This window comes from Aulonocara sp. 'chitande type north' Nkhata Bay, linkage group LG10 (assembly GCF_057382095.1).
Source record: "Aulonocara sp. 'chitande type north' Nkhata Bay isolate Kocher_YH1m ecotype deep benthic linkage group LG10, A_spYH_male_GT1.1, whole genome shotgun sequence".
Classification (NCBI taxonomy): Eukaryota; Metazoa; Chordata; class Actinopteri; order Cichliformes; family Cichlidae; genus Aulonocara; species Aulonocara sp. 'chitande type north' Nkhata Bay.
In genome coordinates, this window is record NC_141353.1 from 35,835,199 (window position 1) to 35,855,028 (window position 19,830).

The 19,830-nt window shown below is 42.5% G+C and overlaps 1 protein-coding gene across 1 annotated transcript in view; it reads right to left on the bottom strand.

Annotated features, from left to right (window-relative positions):
* Positions 1–19,830, bottom strand: part of rnf43 (ring finger protein 43) — a 109,556-nt gene that overhangs the window by 29,116 nt on the left and 60,610 nt on the right. Inside the window, exon 2 of the mRNA XM_086309748.1 lies at positions 1,722–1,835. Within this exon, the coding sequence (XP_086165874.1) occupies positions 1,722–1,835 (114 nt within the window). The remainder of the gene's footprint in view (positions 1–1,721; positions 1,836–19,830) is intronic.

The window sequence follows — 19,830 nt, forward strand, 5'->3', positions numbered from 1 at the left end:
ACACACTCCTATGACATAATGGAAATGAGCATACAAGGTTTCCCAATATCAGTTTCTGTTTCGCACTGAGTAACAATCAAGGGAAAATGACCCTGATTTTTACAGCATTGTACTTTTAACATAGACTTTAAATCACTGAGGTAGAGGCACACATGTTCTTATTCACGTCATACAAGTTCATGAATGTATTTGAGAGATGGTCAGCAATGCTGGAAGTATCACAGCACAAACTTTCCAAGCTGTTTCGATGCACTGAATGAGGCAGCGCGAACTGCTGCAAATCAACAAGGAAATCTCCCTGCAAGGTTGGATATAAGAATCCCTGAAAACCAAAATAAAAACAAGGAATAACAATGAAATACTAGCCTTCGGGGTTTCGAGCGTCACTTTGTTTGCTTTATGCTCTATTCTGAGTGTGCATAGTGCAATCCGAACCCTCTGCGGCCGTCAGAGTATCTATAGATCGCCGAGGCGGGTTTACACTCAGACTTAGCTGTAAACAAGGCCATCCAGAGACCATGGCTGACCCAGCACCGCACATCCCCAAATATCTGATTCATCCCTTCAAAAGGCCAAGAGCAAACTTCTCAGCAGCTGCATGCTGAATCCCCAATAAATCCACCGGACCAAAAGCTTTGAATCGTGCTATGAAAACGAGGATGCAGGTGGCTGGAGTGGAGTTTAGTGCAATACATACTTTCCAGACAAGCCAAACAAAGCACACACACACACACTTCTCTCCTTCCTCTTTCCCTTGCTTCTCAAAGGCGATTTGCAGGGAGGAAGAAAGCACTCGGAAGCGGCGGCCTTTTGTTCCCCGATACTTTTGCATGAGGGAGGAGAGTATGTTTTGTTTATGGGACAACACAGTGTTACCATTAAGGCTTTAATCAGAACTGTTTTCTGCAGTCAGCCTGGAATGACACCCCTCTTTCTCCGATTTGGTTCCCACCGGAGGAGCAAACAGAAGGAGGAAGAAAGGAGCGGGGAATGTGGGAATGTCTCTACATCGTCGCCACGGCGGGCAGCTCCTAAACATGGCTTTAAATTAGGGGAAAAGAAAACACAAGCTAAAAAAAGGCAGGCGCTTAACTATACTCCTGCCTGCTAATTTGTCACCACTTGAAAAACGGGGGAAAAAATAGCAACAGTTTTAAATCACACTATTTTAAAGTCAGGGTATGCCAGCCAGTGTGTATGGTAGAATGCTTAAACACAAGGGAGATTTAGGTCACCTCCGTCAAAGTTACACATACATCTGAACCACTGTCGGTGGACTCTATGGAGTTCTGGCTGCGTTCATATTAGAGAGAAGCAGAAATGGAGAACACTCAGTGTCTGGTTCTGGTTGGCTGGCTGGGATCTGACTAGTGACAGCTGGGGCTTGAAAGCCTTACATCCAAAGCCAGGGCTCGATGCCACTTGCTACATAGCAGCGCTGAGCTAAGCCCACCCCCTCCTGTCCAAGCCCTCACTCAAAAAGATCACTGTACTGGACAAAACATCAGGCTGCTGCCAAATAAAGGATCATCTCTTTAAAGTCAGAGAGCGGGAGGGGTGCTGGAGGCAAGACGAAATGGCAGTACGGTCGATCTGTCTGCTGCCACGTCTGAGACAAGGAAAGGGGTCACGGAGAGAGGAGTTTCTCAGACCATTAAACAAACAAACAAACAAAAAGCTAAATTCAACACCACCTGTGTGTCAGTGTGCGCAATCCATACCTTGTCGGGCAGTGGCAGACAGTGATGTACCCTGTGCTCCAGTTTGACGATGGTGATGAAGTCACTCTCTTGTCGTTCATCCTCACTTGTGTTGCAAAGAGACAGAGGATGATACTGCAAAAAAAAAAGGAGAGAGAGCAAGGGGTTAGCAATATTTTTTCTTTGCAGTACTTGCTACAATGCACACTCCAGAAGCACGAGCACAAAGTACACAAACAATGAATCTGGGAATGATGTACGACTTAAATGGTAAATGGCCTGCATTTGTATAGCACTTTTCTAGTCAGGGGCAGGGATAGCTCAGTAGGTAAAGTGGTCGCCCCATGATCGGAAGGTCGGCGGTTCGAATCCACTTAACGGCTACCCTGAGGTACCCCTGAGCAAGGTACCGTCCCTACACACTGCTCCCCGGGCGCCTGCTTAGTGGGCTGCCCACTGCTTCACTGAGTGAATGGGTTAAATGCAGAGAAAAACAAGTAATTTCCCCATGGGGATCAATAAAGTATCCATTATTATTATTATTATTAGTCCCTAAGGACCCCAAAGCGCTTCACACTACATTCAGTCATTCACCCATTCACACACACACACATTCACACACTGGCGATGGCAAGCTACATTGTAGCCACAGCTGCCCTGGGGCGCACTGACAGAGGCGAGGCTGCCGGACACTGGCGCCACCGGGCCCTCTGACTTACTGAACTTTCTTTAGAAATGATGTAAATGAGGCAAAATTACTCAATCACACTGAGTGCATGCAGAAGCAGTAGAGACAATTTAAGGCATTAACTATTACAGAATCACCAAAGCTTTCTGATATATTCAGGTGTAGTTTGGTGGGGGTTTTGGCATTACAAGGGCCTACGTATATTTAGATTTAATTTTTTTAAATTAAATAGTAGATAAATAACTCATAGTGTTATCATATCTACATTTTTCCATATCTACCCAAAAGACAACCTAAAGTGTGTGACCTCAAACCAAAAGCAAAAAAGAAAAAGAAATTTTCACAAAGATGCTTTAAAAGACAGTCTGCACAAAAATGCTAAAGCTCTTTTTCACACCACTAGAGAACAACACTTGCAATTTATGGAAGCCTTTATGTGTTAAATTAAATGGTTTCTTCCTAAACCATACCCAGGCTGACATCAAGAGGAAAACTTTGGCACCCTACGAAATCAATGACATGGATGGCAGTATTCACTCCCACTTAAAGCCTTGAGGACTGAAAGAATGAGAGATAGTCAATCTTTAGTGGAACATTTGATCCCTTCTGAAAGGAAGGAAATTCTGAGCTGCTGAAAGGCTGCATTTAAGAGCTCAAGGGATCGCAGCAGTGCTTGCAAGTCACAGACATGCTGTCACGGGCACAGGGAGTTGCACGGCAGTCAGGAAAACAGCATCGCTAATTTGCCTGGCTGACATGAATGATAACACCTCAGGTACAGGTCCTTAAAGTTCACAGATCACTCTGCAGCACCCGGTCCCTGGGGTTCCTCCCTAGCCCTGTCTTGGCCTGTCCTTTCCTAGCCCTGCTATGAGCTCGTCCCAGCCTGGTTCTGCCACGGAGGGCCTCTTCATGTGGCTGTGGGCTGAGGTAATGGGGCTCCCCCTCATCTCACCCAGCGGAAATCCCTAAATTAAAAAGACCCAAGGGTGACATCAACAGCTGGCATAATGACGTAATGTCCCGCAAAGGGCTGTTGCATGTCTGTCAGAGGGTGAAACAGAGAAACAGAGAGAGACGAGAAGAAAGCAAGCAGAATCGGGGAATCAGGGTGGGATAAAAGAGAAACACAGGGGGTGGACCTTCATCACAGCGGCTGTTCAACGCAATGGATTAAAATGAAATAATGCAGAATGTTATCGAGATATCGGCTGTGATCATTGGCATAAGAAACACCAGCATTGATGCTAAATGTCTGCCTAAGATGCAAACAACATGACAGAAGAAGTGCATTAACATAGTCACTGTCCGCTGTTTTAAGGGGTCCGGTTCCAGATGTAAATTTCCAATTCATTTTCTCTTCTGATAATTCACAAAATCCTTGGATCACAAGTTTTAAGCCAAGCCAACCAGCTATGAGGTGAATCATAAAAAGATTTTGATCTGGATAAAAAGAATAAAGGGAAATAAAACAAAAAGACTAAGGTACAAGACTGTGTGCATAACGACTGTAATTTTAACAGAGAAGGAACTACTCATCCCACAATGCACTGCAAATCCCAGATTCCACAATGAACAACGTCCAGCCTTCTTGAATGTAATCCTTTTCATTATTGTGTTGTATAATAATAGATTTTATTATATTTTGTAATTTGTGTGTGTGTGTGAGTAGTAAAGTTTTGCACTCTCTTTCTTCTTTTCCACCTGCCTGTTTTCACTCTCTCTGTGTTTATACTGCACTTTGCATTTAATCATTAATTACTATTATTCTCTGGCTCTCTTCCACATTTGTCCTATTGTCCAATATAACACAGACATGCGACTCCTTTAGGAGCACACACCATCATTTCATCACGTTGTAGCTTATAGTAAGTCTGCTTTGGATCGTTATGTTATGTCTCATAACCTAAAATCCTATGGAGACTATGAATGGGATGTTGAATGTTCTTCAAGAGCCATTCCTGAAGACTACTCAAAGAAATGACAAGAAAGATTGTCTAAGACCCTTCAGGCTGTGTTGGGGAATAAAAATGGTCATACCAAATACTGACTTTCAAGCTCATCTGTTCGTTCATATACTCTATTTCCATGAATGTGTTGTTTCACATGTTTTGCTGCAGCTACTTTCCATTTTCCTAGTCAAATATAATGACTAATTAGCACTTCAGTGGCAACCAAAACAGTGTGTGGTGGTACTCAACATCCACTTTTAAATGTACTGAAATGAAAGCATCTAGAAGATGACAGGTTTGCTTGACCTCACAAACAGAACCTGTTGTGAATTCTCAGACCCTTGCATGTTTCCTTAATGGCAGCCACTGTTCAATAGAAAGGCAGGCAACAAGACAGCATGGACTCTTGGCCAGCCTTGCATGCAGGGCTGCCAGCTGCCTCTACCAGTCTGCATTTACTAGGCCCAAATTAGAGGCCTACAGTTGAATTTGGCCTTTAACAAAGAAAAAGAAAGAAAATAAAAAACAAAAATCCTTTAATGACACAACTTCACAGATGCCATGACCTCTGCTCATTTTTGCTAACGGCTGCTTGGAAATGACGAGAAGAGCTGCATTCAGAGTCTGATTTTACAGTAAAATTACAACACTCATTTGATTCTTAAGGCTTATATGATCGTGTCTGGCTCTTGCCATGACATTAAACATGTTGATGCATGGGAGTGTACAATCGTAACTACTAAAGCAGATAATAATCCCAAAGCTGAGCCAAGCAGGCTCATAAGGAGTGGCTGCTTTTAGTTTCCTCTTTCTGATGCTCTGAGGGCAACCACCTCGATGGTCACAGTGTCTATGATTTGCATAGTCGGCAAGACTAAGCATTATCTTCTATTTTAGATATGCCCACACAACTTATGATCGGATGGCTGTGAACGCTCCCTGTGCCACCATTGGTACCATTTACCACTTCGAAACACTCCGCTGCTGGACTATAAACAGCAACCAAGACAGACTGAAATGTCTTCATTTGGTTTTTGTATGGCCCTGAGAAAAAGGGGCCTGGGAAACCAAATCACTGAGCCTCTATTTCACAGGCACTAGAAACCACAGGGCACACAAACAGTTCCCCACAGACTGTTAACAATGCTCACTCCTCCATTCCTCCTCCTCCTCCTCATCTGTTTAGATCTGTTGCAAAACTGACGAGGACATGTCCCTCGGTTCCTTTGTAGCCACGATTAAAGGCATTCCTTTCCAGCTCAATCAAAGACTACCCCCAAAATATTCCCAGGCATGAATTTAACAGCCTCAAAAACAAATACATGGAAAGAAAAAGGGGAAAATAAATAGTAGCTACAGTGAGAAGTCAATAATATTTTTTCCCCTCACTTAGCCCTGCGGATCTTCTTTTTTCATCTGCCAATAACCAGCAAGCGAGCGTTCTAGTTCATCTGTTGCCAGCAGGGAACCGGGCCTATGCAGTTATGTCAGTGTGCGTTAAAAGGGGGAAACAGAAAAGGCTTGCACCTCTTATCAAGCTACCGGTCAATTAACAGCTGTGCAGGTCACAGGGCTTCTGAAAAACTGGTGGCCAATCAAAATACATGCTTGTTTAGTAGGAAGTGAAACAAACACTCCAGTAAGTGCTTTTTCTGTTGTATCACTCGAGACTAGGAGTGAGGAAGGTAAAAGGTTTAATCAATTGAACTCTGCCTCAGGGCCTAGAAAGCCTGCCAAGTTAGAGAATATCAAGGAAGAATTCAATCAACTCTGCCACATGCAAACATGCAGATACACACACACCCAGTGGGTGAATACATTTTCAATGCCAGCTGATAGGGTGAGAAAAAAGTCAGCATGTGATCCAGTTTTTTTTTTTTTTTATTGTGACCACAGCTTTTTGTTTCTAAAGTTAACCATGTTCTAAACTGCTGTTCAAAGTGATACTCAATACTTGTTTGCACGACAGGTCTAATTAGACTCGCTTCTCTCGGCAGACGAAGGCAAATGTTTGTTTAAGCAACAGGCAACAGGTGTTGTGGATGCTACGTGACCCATTAAGATAATTTCCAGCTCCATATTTTTATTCTTGGACTATGCTGAAGTAGCTTTGCTTGATTTACACTTGAAAATAATCCCTTCTATGCTGTGCATATACTGTTCATCCAAGCTCTTTTAAGTACTCTCCCCTTCAGCCAATTTCCTGTTTGGCTCCACTTTGCAAACAGAAGGTTATTATATTATATTATAGTTATTATATAACTAATTATATTAATGATATTCTACAATAACAGGAAAAAAAAACAGTGAAAATGAGCATTCCGAACAGTTAGAAGCCTGAGCTACTGTAACAGTGTATATAGAACACTATAAAAGGGAAATATATAGAGGTCCTCTTCAGAAGAAAAGGAAGCCTGAGTTGGCACGAAAGACTGAAACGTTGACCCTTTGGGAGCACATCAGGTAGCACGTTTGCTTTAATTCTGTGTGTGAGAGCATGGGCAAATGAGTGAGAGCATAGCTATGTATTGTTGCTAGAGGCACCTGAACATGTGCTTGCATGTGAACCTCTGTGTGCAAAAGTTTATGCCTGCTGATCGACAATTTTGGTTCTGCAGAGGAGTGAGTAACTCATCTCTGGGTGCAGGAGCGTGTGTCGGAATCTCAGCAATTGCTGTAGGGGTGGGGGGCGCTGAAAGTCTAGGCGCTGAGCCTTTTCTCAAATGTCAAATCCTTTCCCTGTATCAATAATCGTAACACACACACTGTGGTCAGTGCCATAGATAACACAGATACACACTGCTCAATCAGACTTCATGTATCTACACTAATTAGATTTACATGAAAGACTGATATAAGAGCAGTGCCCAGCGCTGAGGGGAGCAGAGCGTTCTTTCTCTGTCGGAGCATCTGGAAAAGTACACCCTGAGGCCCTCGCCTTGTCTCTCTTTGCAAATGCAAACGAACAGAAGGTATTACTGCTTTGGTCCTATCAAAACAAAAGACGTGTCATCTTTCCTCCCGCTTTATTGACAGTGTCAGACCCATATCCAGTAACGGTTACCACAGAGAATGACTTGGGGAAACACGATCCCATAATGAGGCCCAAATAATTACCACCAGCCCCAAATTTGCCCGGGCCCTTTCTTTAAGTACGAATACCCCACCCCCCCACCCCCCAAACTCCAGGCGCGTCAGGCTGTCTCTTTCTGTTCTATAAAAGGGATTAGACAGAGAAGAAAGAACCTGAAGACGGAAGAAGAAATGAAAAGGACACTGATGAGTGAACTTTCGGTTCGGCTTGGTAAAATGTCAGATGAGGGAGTAACTGTTATAAATCATATTTCCACAGATCAGAGTGTTCATGTGGGGCACTTCACACTTTCCTGCTTTCCTTGTTTCTAATAGAAACACATAGAAGCACAAAAGGGAGCACAAAAGTTCAACCGGGATGAACTTTGCACAACGAGGACCTGGGCTGGGTACAGCCTTACCTGTGCACAAAGGCAGCACATTTTTTTTCATCAAACCTTGTTGAAAGGGTTAGGGGGTTATTCATCCTCTATGCCCGAGCTCCGCCCTATCCACATTACATAATGTTAATCTAACCACACATACAGCTATATCGACCTGATCCATCGCTGTGATTCTCATCTGCAGTATTTGTAGTTTTGTTGCAATTTATTATGTCATATATCCACAGAAAGCTATAAGAACACAAAATAGATATACATATATCGTCAGTGCAATTCACTTTCATTTATACAGCAAATCACAAGAGCAGTCACCTCAGCAGTCACCTCAAAGTGCTTTAAATTTTAAGGTAAAGACCCAATAATCAGATGACCCTCTATGAGCAACTTGGCAACAGCGGGAAGAAAAAACACTCCCTTTTAACAGGAAGAAACTTCAGACAGAATCAGGCTCAGGGAGGGGCATCCATCTGCTGCAACTGGTTAGGGATGAGGGAACACTCAGTGCATCATTGGAAGCTCCCAGAAGCCACATAACTGCAACATAACTAAGTTCAGGTTTACCTGATCCCGCCCTAACTAAATCCAAAAGGGAAGTAAACTTAAAAGTAGAGAGAATGTCTGTCTCCCAAAGTTGCCCTTCATTGCTTCTGACCAGGTAAAACCTAAGTTTTACCTAAGCGTGTCAGTGAGTAGACACGCACTGACACACGCACTGTTGGTACACACCACCAACAACTCAGGTCACTCCATCAGCCTGAGGCCAAAGCTGCGCTTTACATTTCAAAGCTCTGAGTTAAACATAAACACAGCACTTCCCTGTCATAACAAATCAGAGGCTCGGCAACACAGCAGTTTGTTAGTGTTGCAGAGATCCTTCTTCCCTGTAGACACAGCAGCCACATCTACACAGCCTCCAGGCTTCCTGCGGCACATCCCCAGCCTTCAGGACAACTCTCAAGCTCTCTCAGGTTACCCACACCAGTCAGAGAGAAAACCCACACGCCTCCAAGTGTCAGTCACTCACATTTGGGAGCTTAAGGTCAGCTATCTGGAAATCAATTAGTTGGGGGGAGTGAGGATGGGAGGCTCCACATTATGGCAGAAAGAGAGGAATCAGGCAAAAAGAAATGTGAGGCAAAGGATCCACACCATAAGTCCTGTCCAAATAAGGTTAACACTAGCCAAAAGGCAACAACATGTGGTTTGTTTTTCCCGTAACAGAAAGAATTGATTATTGATCATATTGGATAGTGTCAGTGAGTAATATATAGGCAAAAGATACACGTAAAGGAGGCTGACAAAAAGAGAATATGGTGGAGGCGTAACAGGATGGAAGTGAAGAAAAAGACATATCTTGCATAGCTGAAATAAGTTTTATGTTAGATGTATCACCTTAGTGTGTAATATTAGCATTTTGCCTATGCCTGCTTGTTAGCATTAGAATCTAAACACTCAATGGAACTAAAGAAATGCAAACTGTGCAAAAAGTATTATTTCAGCCCTTATTAATAATCTATCTTTTGCCAGAGAAACACTACTTGTTTCAGGAGTGTGCAAGTAAGAAGCATCCATGGCCTTAAAGTAATATCGACTTGACTGGAGGATGGCTGTGTAGAGAAATTCTAGAAATCATCTTGTCACCTGACATCTGTACAGTATTACAAGAAAATCTCCGCCAAGGCAGCTCACTCTCTGGGAAGTATTTACTTTTAAGGGAATAGTATTGTGTTTTTCTGTATTAATTTTATTTTCTTTATTCTTTTTAAACATACTTTAAGATTGTAGTGCAGCAAAAACACCTGCAGAATGCAGGCTTTTGTTATTTGCCTTACTGAAACCCATTTTTATTCACTTCACTTATTTTTTTTATTTCATTTATTTCTTTGTTTAGTGAAATTTGTTTAAAAAGCTAATTTAAGCATTTCACCTGAACTAGGCAAGAAATTTTGGCTCATTGCAGGGCCTTAAGGAACGATAAGGGTCTGAGTGAAGATCAGTTAAAACAGGCTGGCAGAGGATGCGGTTTCAAAATAGAACCAATGCATGAAGCTGAAGCCCTCTCCACAGACAGACAGTCAGGGGCACCATCGCAGAGTTTAACTATAGATCTCTTTAACGAGAGACAGGTGCCCTCTTTACACACTTGCACATAAAATAAAATACAGTAGGCTGAGGGGGTGGTGGTTAATGCCACTCTTTTATTTGGAACACAATCTCATGCTCACCCCCCCTCGCATCCATGAATCCACCAACCAACATGTGTCTTTTGTAGCAATATGTTGTTCTTAAAGAGGGGTCAAACTTTATTATAGCACGTGAGAGGGAGATATCTTTCTTCTCTCTTGTTGCTCTAGCTTTCAAGCCATTTAAAATGCAGCTCATGGACTGGAAATGTAATGCCACCTTTCCAATGGTAAGCAATACCACTAATTTCAAAAAGAAGCATAATTATATTGAAGCCTGTGGGAAAAGCCCTGCTCCCACTCCTGTAACGACTTCAATAAAGACTTTCCCAATGAGTAGTTGTAAGTACTAACTACTTACATTCAGAGTCCAGCCAGAACCTCATAGATTTGAAACAGAAATTGCACAAATTTCAAAGCAGTTTCTGCAGCATGATGGTTTAACTGCAGAATCCAGAGAAGTTTGCTTTTATATTGGAATCTAACCAATTGGCAAACAGTTGAGTCGAGTCACCTAATGCAAAGAAACATGTCACAGATGAGTTGCGCTTATCAACACAGAATGACTCAGATTAATGGAAACATGTTGTCAGTCTGCCTGCTTTTATAAATTAGATGGAGGTTAGTTGTAAACATTTCCCAATCTGTCTGAGATTGATTGCAGTCAGTCTGAGCCACAATTGTTCAGACACAGCTTACCTCCTGCTGTGTGACCCCATGACAAACAAAACTGGTCACACAGATGTTGAGAGTGTTGTACGGTCAATCTCTAGGTGACCAGTTGGTTGCCACAACTACTTGCAATTGGTGTCAGACAGCTGAAAAAGTTCAATGCAATCACCATCCAAGTTGCAAGGGGGTATCTATCTTGTTTTAACTGTAGTGCATCTGTGAACACCACAGCAATACATTAATATTAAAAAAAATCTATGATAAAGCACTAGTTTTTGCCAGCAACATAAAATGCAGATTACTGCTTTTAAAATGAATTTCTTAGTGAGCACATATAATATATATACTGTCTGTGTGATGATGATTTTTATTTAGCTTATCACTTGACAGCAGGTATGTTCAACCAACACAAAGAGGAGGAATTAACTAAAACGGTTGCAGAGACATGTTTAAGCACCAGGTTTCGCTTTGTACCGTAAATCCTTTTCCGGAAATGGCCAACCCATCCTCCCAGCTGCGCTGAACAAAATGACAACCAAAAAATGACTTAACCCACTGACTCTACAGATAATTCTTTTAGCATGTGCTCCTGTGTATCTTCACTTGCTGCACACCACAGAGCCTCACGTAGCTGCTTGTTCAGCCTTAAATCTTGTTTTCCTGGAAAGAAGATATCTGCCATAAAACTAAAGCAAGGCAGGCAGATTACTCAACTAGAAAACAACTTCTTCGAGTGGTCTCCCCATGGTCTCCCGCAAATTTTTTAAATAGCTGGAGGTTCCAAACTAGATCAAAGCACTTTTTCAGATGGATATTTTTGCTGTGCAGCTGTTATTACCTAGTACACTGTCATGGAAGATCTCTAATTTAATCTAGTGGAAAGGAAAAAAGAAAAACAGTGACATATTTTTCTGCATATGTCAATGTCTGCCACCAACCCTTCAGCCCACCCCACAGGGGATCCCATAACCACCTGTGGCCAGTGTCGGAGAAATGCCGTCATAAAGGCTTTAAGAGTGGGTAAACACTAACCAGAGGGAGTTTTTGTGTTATTTTTACTCATCGCAAATGTTTATGTAAACATATTGCACGGGCAACATGGCTTCATCCTTAGCAACCTTACCAGTAAATAGTCACAAAAACATCAGCACAGAAGTGCTCTGATGTGGCCTGCAGACTGCTTGCAACACACCTTGTAATTGGCAGCATAATTGTTTTCTTTTTTACTGCTATATTTCACTTTTGGCTGCAAGGCAGGCGTTGAAGCCACTTGATTTATGGTCAGGGAATGCGCTGAGAGCTTTTCAAGACAAACCAGCGCAGATGTTTCGGTCAAACATCGGGGAGGCTCGAGCTGCATATCCACCTGAGTCTGTCGAGGGAGCGGGAACAAGTGAGGGCAATCTCCTGCCCTCCTGCGGTTCGTGTCAGACCTTTATTTTTTGTTTTCTTTTTTGTCCTTCCTTCCCCCCCTCCCTTCTTTTCCCAAAAACTTGCCCCTGCTGCTGCTTTTGGGTGCTTCAGTTCCAGCTGGGTCCTGTCTTGTTTTAATGGCCAAATCAAGTGTACAGTTGTGTGTGGAGAAGTATGCATGCTCTATACTGTATGTGTAGGGGCAAGGGGAGGAGGGGTGGGGTAAATCTGCATGGCACATGGCCAGGAGTGCTGAGCTCTCCGTGGAATGCCATGGAAAAATGAGACAGAGGAATGCAGACTCCACTGAGCAGTGTAAACAGGCTGGGCTGAGAGAATGCTGCCCCGCTGCTTTGAAGTCGCTCCATCTCCCTATCACACACACACACACACACAAACACACAAATATATATCCAATACCTATTACTGTGTGATTAACCAGGAGAGCTTGATGTTAACTAGCAAGCAGTAGGTTGGACTTTGTTTGGGGCCGAGGCACCAACAGGACCTCCAAACACAGCATGTACAGCATGCGTGCATTTAAGATGTCCAGGCCGGAACACACACTCTATTTATTACTCAAACACAGATGCACTCACTTCAGCACATGGGCGCACATACACACCCACGCACATGCCTGTGCGGCCACACACAGCACGTCCCCACAAACATATACAGAAGCTCACACCTGCTCTGGCACTGCAAGCAGGACTCTTCAAGAGGCTTCCGGGACCGCTAACTGCAGTGAATTTTACGAACCATCTATCTCCTCCAACCCTCCCTCCCTGCACTCCCGCTTCAATATGGCCTTTCAACATCTTTGTTGAGCGTGTGGCAGTGATATCAGGCTAAGAATGTTTCCAGTGTAGACAGCAGACACGAAGGCACCGCAGCCTACACCTCAGTGTCTGAGCCAGCCAGCTGAGGAATCCACTCAAGTGGGCAGGTAAACACCGGTGCCCTTTGGAACGCCACTCACTCCTTCTCTCTCAGAGAAGCAGAGCCTGTGCAAGTGCTCTACAAATTCACTCTGTACAAAGTGTGATGGTATTCAAAACCTGAGGGTTCGATATATAAAACTGTTTTTTATGGGATGATTTCCTGCTTAAAATGGACAACAAAACATGATTCTTGTTCTATTTGTATATTGAAATTTTAAAGTGATCCTATTACATTATTTGTTTTGTATTTTTAAATATCTACAGTGTAATAATGTTGGATTCTTATATAAAACATAATCAAAGTTGCAAATAATAAACAGTATGTGCGAAAAATCCCTGTGATCTAAAAGCTCACGTTTCAGATTTCTCTAAGCACTCTGCTTCACACAAATTTTCTACTCTTGGTTTAGTTTGAAGTAATTAGGGGATATCCCTAATGTAGCTGTGAGGATAAACAAAAGCCCAACAAACCTGCTTTTCAAATCGTAAGGACAGCCAATCAGAAGACAGCTGGCTTAAAGTTATGCAAAGGCAGTTAAAAAAACAGTGGTTAAACTGAGGGGCTACACCAAGTGTAAATCATGTAAGACCACTCTGGCAGGAATGAATAAAACCAATTGGAATTGTGGGAATAGGGGGACTTTAAATAAGCTAAAGAAAAAACAATAACAAAAATTTTTCACTATTATGGACTTAAACTACATATTCATAGTGAAAGCTTCCCAGTACACAAAGATTTTATTCAATTCAATTCATATTCATTTATGTAGCGCAAATCTAAACAACAGTCACCTGAAGGAGCTTTAAATTGTAAGGTAACAATAATACAATAATACAGAGAAAACCCCAACAATCAGACGGCCCCCTATGAACAAGCACTTGGCGACAGTGGGAAGGAAAAATTCCCTTTTAATAGGAAGAAACCTCTGGCAGGCTCAGGGAGGGCCAGATGAGGGTGAGGCGAGAGACACAAAACAAAAGACAGACATGGCTTAATAACATGGATTACTAATGATTTAATGCAGAGCGGTATAAACACACAAAGAGTGATAGGAGGTGAGTGAAGAATGCGAATTATAGCTTTCACTGAAATAGTTGGAGGTCAGTAGTCTCAATAGTGGTGATGAGGATGGAACAAGTGTGCTTTTTAACTTTTTCCACCATGTCTTTTCCTACTAGTTTGAGCGACCTTCAGCTTTGGTCACTGTAGCAGCTCCCTTGTTCTTACCCCTTACTTTGTCCTAATGGCATTTTTTCCCCTTTGAAGTTGTCTAAAACACGTCTATGACTCCCTGCGCTGGCATCAGTAGTGTTTTGATTTAGTTCTTTTTGGCTTGGAACTGTACCTAGAAGTTACGCTTTTACTCCATTCTCTGTAATTTATGCTCCCCTCTGGCTTCTCATTTGCATTTGCCATAAAGCGGATCCAGGCTAAACAGGCTTGGCTAACCTGACTAATGTGCCACATTTAACCACAATCTGACATCCTGCCAAATCCTTTCTTTAAAAACTCGCTCTAAAAAAGCCTGCGCTCAATCAGAGGAACATCTCGTACCAAAGTGAATGTGTTCTTGGCTACACAGTCGCAAAGAATCTTGAATGAACCAAATGCAAAATTCAAGATCTTTCAAGAATCAGGCAAAATTCTGCAAATACATGACAAACAGTGCTTATCTACAGTGATAGGAGTCTTAAATAATGGGAGCAGATGCCCGAATCGTTGCCTAACATCTGCTTGTTCCAACAGCACCACGCACTCAACATATCCATATATACACTCATAAAAGTCTTCTGTAGTGTATATACACATAAGTCACTAGTCCTATGTGGTAACAGTATGTGTACAGTACACACAGACAATAACAAAGTGCAGTTAAGTGGTGGCTGCTGCGCAGCCCCAAGTCCGATGAATGAACTCCTCTGGTGGCTTTGCACAAATTACATTTATGTAGACATCATTCTTCATTAAAATATATTTGGTGGATAATTACAGAAGTGCATGATGAGTGTGTTGAGCCTCAGTCAAAAAAGCTCTGTCCACCGCAGCGGCGGAATTAGTGTGCAGTACTTTAAAGGCTTTTTAGCGCTTGTTTACTGTCTCCGAACTCTGTGGGATGGAAGGTAAGGAGAGAATGGCCTGTCATCACAGCTGCGCTGTCATATCATAGGAAAACTTTTAAATTGGTACTTCTGCTGCATGGTGTGGCAGGTCTGCTGGTGTATTCTGGTACCTGCTTATCTTATGAAGAAAGCTGATTTACTGCCTGTGATTTAGGGGCCAGCCGGTGCCACAACCAGGCACCGCTCCGCTACTGGCACAGAGTGAGAGAGACTTTGGTCAGGAGGGTAAGGTGCATAAAACCCCAGAGGCAGTTCATCTCCCTCTCCATGCCTTACACTCTCCGTCTCCTCCTGACCTGGCAGGTCTGCGGGCCCGCAGGCAAAACACTGCTGTACTTCTGCAGATCTCTGGCACCAACGGAGAAGTCCTTTTAATTCAATCACAGAAAAACAGAAACTGTATTTAAGCTTACGTTCTTACTATCACTGGCCAGGATTCCTTGTAAACAGAGATTTGGAATCCTCAGCGTCCTCTCTGTAGAAAAGAGAATGTATGTCCCTAACTTTTCTGCTTTCTTAGCCTCTGGGAAATGAGTTAACCCATCTGGGGTCAGTTCCAGGAAGCTCCTTAAGTCATTTCCTGCTGGAATATTTATGGGGTCACTTTCTTCACTCCTGAGTCTTTTGGGCCCCAACGAGACATTCCCCTCTCTGTCCCTGCACTGTTGTTAGACATCCACCCTTCATGTTAGTTTTCTACTGTAGCTAATGAATTACAAATAATAAGTAGATCATTTGCTAAAAAAATTGGTATTTCAGTCAATTGGTATTGAAGCCAAAGCTTCAGAAGGAGTTCAGATTTTTCAGAAGTATAAAAAATTGTTAAGTTAGGCACCATTAATCTTTGTTTCATTGTGTATTATTTTGCTGTGCCAACAACCTGGTTCAATATAAAGGACATGAGCCCAGAAAAGCAATTTCTGATGTCACATGTAACTGGAACCAGTATCTATTTTCAAGTAAAAAGTCATGAATGGCATACCTCTGAGACACAAAGGAATTCAAGTTTCCACTGTGGCATTCTGCGGTTAGCACCTACAGGCATCTCCGGGGGTCTGCGACACAAACTGACGGATGCGAGACCCATTTACTGAGACTGATCAACTCATCTTTCTAATACAGAGATAGCTGCCCCCGGCAACCTAATCTCATATCTTTCAAGAGTCACTCAGCAGGCCCACATCAGACCTTTACACTTCCTCTGTGGGGTCTCCTTCCCCTGGCCCTGAGGGTGTGAGGTCTCTGTGAGTCTCTGTGATGGTTTGTGTGCAAAGACACAAAAGAGGGTGACCTCATGTGACATGAACACAGACTTGAGAGCCTTGTCTGTATTGGACTCAACTGGAGGGTCCACAGTACTGCTGTCTTCTTAATGTTTTAAATTGAGTGTTTTGTAGTCGGAGCCAAACTGCTGGCTTACAGTGACAGTCTATAGCAGTGCAGGTTCATCAAGAAATAAAAAAAAAACTAAAGGGATGAAGCAGATCCTTTGGTACGTACAATTTTGCACTTTGTAGTTTTAGTGTATTTAAAACTAAAAGTAAAACAGAGATGTACAAGACACAGGCAAGGTCTGAATTCACGGATGCTTCCAATGTAAGACATCCTCTGCGGTCCATGTCATGTGGTCCCAAGGCTTAGTTTGGTTTTAGTCATGGTTTAGAGTTAATGTCACTTTACACACACACAATACTACCAAATTACCAGAGCTGTCATATGTTTTATTTTTGTCTTACAGGAAAGACAAACAACTTTTTATCTCACACAGGCATCCTAGTCTCTGGAGAAACAGAGATGCAAAGATGGCACCTGAAACTTTGGACATCTCTTATTTAATTTAATTTCAGGTAGTTTTCTAAGGGGTGGGGATTAGATCAGGGATCAGCTCTGAGCCCCTTCTTGTTTGCAGAGTTGATGGACATTTTAAGAGATCAAGTAGGAGTCAAGATCATGATCTGTAGTGACAGTAAGTAGCAGGTGGTGAGAGCCTGTAGAGGTGAAGGTACGAACCAGAAAGGAGAGGAATGAAAGACAGCAGAAGCTAGACAGAATGCATGTGAATTAATGAGAGGGAGAAAAGTCAGATGCAAGGAGTAGAGGTGATTCCTATATAGCACTTTTCTACTCGAGTTAGACAACTCGTCTCAGTCAAGAAATTTTTTTCTCATCTAAGTGCCTTCTATCTAACATTCACATGCTAGTGAATGCATCGGGAGCACCTTGGGGTACTCTATCTTGCTCAACGATACTTTTTTACTTTTTTACTGGAGCAGCTAGAAACCAACAACACTTCAAGGAGTAAATGTTCTTCTATACTTTATGAGCCACAGTCAACCCTCAAACAATTTGAAATACCTGGGGTCAAGCAAAGTGAGGGGGGAGTGAATGGAGACAAGTGTCAGGGGTGATTTGTGACAAATCAGAAAGAGTAAAAGGAAGGGTTTACAAGACCTGCTACGATGTGTGGTTTGCAGGCAGTGGCACTTTCAACAAGAAAGGCGGCTGAGCTACAGATGGTGAGATTTTCATTGGGAGTGATCAGAACGTAGAGGATTAGAAATGGTACATCAGAGATATATCTCAGGTGAAGCGGTTAAGAGACAAAGTTAGACAGGCAAGGCTGGGATGGTTCGGACATGTGCAGAAGAAGGACAGAGGAAATACTGGATGGATGCTGCATGGTAGAAGGAAAAGAGGAAGACCACACAGGAGTTTCAAGGATGTAGTGAAGGAAGACATGCAGAGGGTTCGTGTGACAAAAGAGGATGGTAGGTCCCCTAAAGCGAGCAGCTAAAGATTGTAAGACATAATATCTCTTCATTTTTTTCTGTCTTTTTGAAAGTGTTTTTTTTTTATTTCAGCTAACTAAAATGAATTTTCATGTAGTTACTACATGCTTAGATAAATCCTTTCTGCGCAGATTATCGTTTATACACACTAATTCTGCTAACACAGCATCTATTAAAATGCTGAAAGTGTCAGCTTTGTATTTGCTGCTGTCGTTAATTTATCTTTACTAACTCCACCGCTGACTTTTCTTTCATGCTAACTCGTTCGAACTTGGATGCCTGCTAGAGTTATTGTCACATGTCATCTTTACGGGTGAATTCCTATCAGAATGGAAACCTTGCCTGACGCGTAAAGCACTTCACATTCTCCACTTTTATTTTATATTTTTCTAAAGTAGGGATTTGCATGTACTACTGCTAAAAGCTCACCTGTGATCAGACAGACATTTAAACTCTCCACAGACGATTGAAATGAGAAGCAAACAAGGACAATGACTGCTGGAATGCACTGCTCTACTGAGCGGCTGGCAGACAACAACAACAATGTGGGAATCGTTTTTGGGTTTTTTTTCCTGGAGCTGTGGCAGGGTCAGGATCTCAGTTTGTGGCATTTATTGCTATGTGAGGAGGAGGACACAGTATAAAGTGAAACCAGAATTTCCTGATCCATTTTTATGTCAGTGCCTTTGTAGACAAGCCAACATCTCCACAGTCGAATGAGCACACACCTGCACCCGGCGGAAAGGAGACGGAGGAGAGAGAAACAAAAAGCAATGGAACTTAAGTGTAAACCGCAGCAAATAACCGCATAAAATTAAACTGGATCAAAATGATAAAGGCTGGTGGGGAAAGCACAGTCTTTTCCTTGCAATGGGCCCTTCTAAACTCAGCTGCCGCGTGGGTGGGCTGTAAATCAAAGTCAGCTTTTTACAGGAATTGGTGCTGTGTGGCAAGTACCAGCTGCCACTCCACCAAACTACATCAACGATCCAGCTCTCTCCTGGCAAACCACATCACAGCCAAACCAACAGCGACCCTGACTTTTCAGACCACTCACTGCCTCCTGCCTGTCACATCCCTCCCATTCCCGCTCACACCTACTTATCATTGCAGGATAATGACAAAATAACAGAGTGGTGCATTAGCATTAAATGGTTTCATTAAACAGCTCAAAATAAGCTCTTGTGGGTGTTATACTGATGTTAAACAGCTGTCTTTGCCCATAGGGGTAACAATAAAGGCGAGGAAAACACACTTTTTTCAGATCTTTAATCATTACAGCATGTTTTTAATTGTGCAGTTTGCGATAATATCGACCTCAAACTATAAAATAAAATGGTGTATCTAAGAAGGGCAGCGGCAGGAAACTGCTAGTACACAGCACAGGGCATGCTGGGTTTACAGCATGGAAAGGCTGCAAAGCATCATATTGGAGAAACTGCAGAAAGACAGTTTGGAGAAGTATAACCCACAACCCCCTGGTGGACCCTAAAGGTAGTAGAAGGTGACAGTGTCATGTTGTTTACTGTATATAAATAAAATATTGAATTTTTAGTTTTATAGTCCAATGTGTAACTGCCATTCAATATTTTGGAATTTTAACTGTTTAGACTTTTTAAAAAATCTCTTAACATTAACAGTTGTCTTAAGGTGCTTTATATTGTAAAGTAAAGACCCTACTATAATACAGAGAAAGTCCCAAAAATCAGACAACCCCATTTGAGCAAGCACTTGGCAACAGTGGAAAGGAAAAACTTATTTTCAACAGGAAGAAACCTTCAGCAGAAGCAGGCTCAGGGAGGGGCAGCAATCTGCTGCGACTGGTTGGGGAGTGAGGGGTCAAGTGCATGCTGCAGGGCTAGTGTGAAATAGGCAATTAACTATACCTGCTCAAT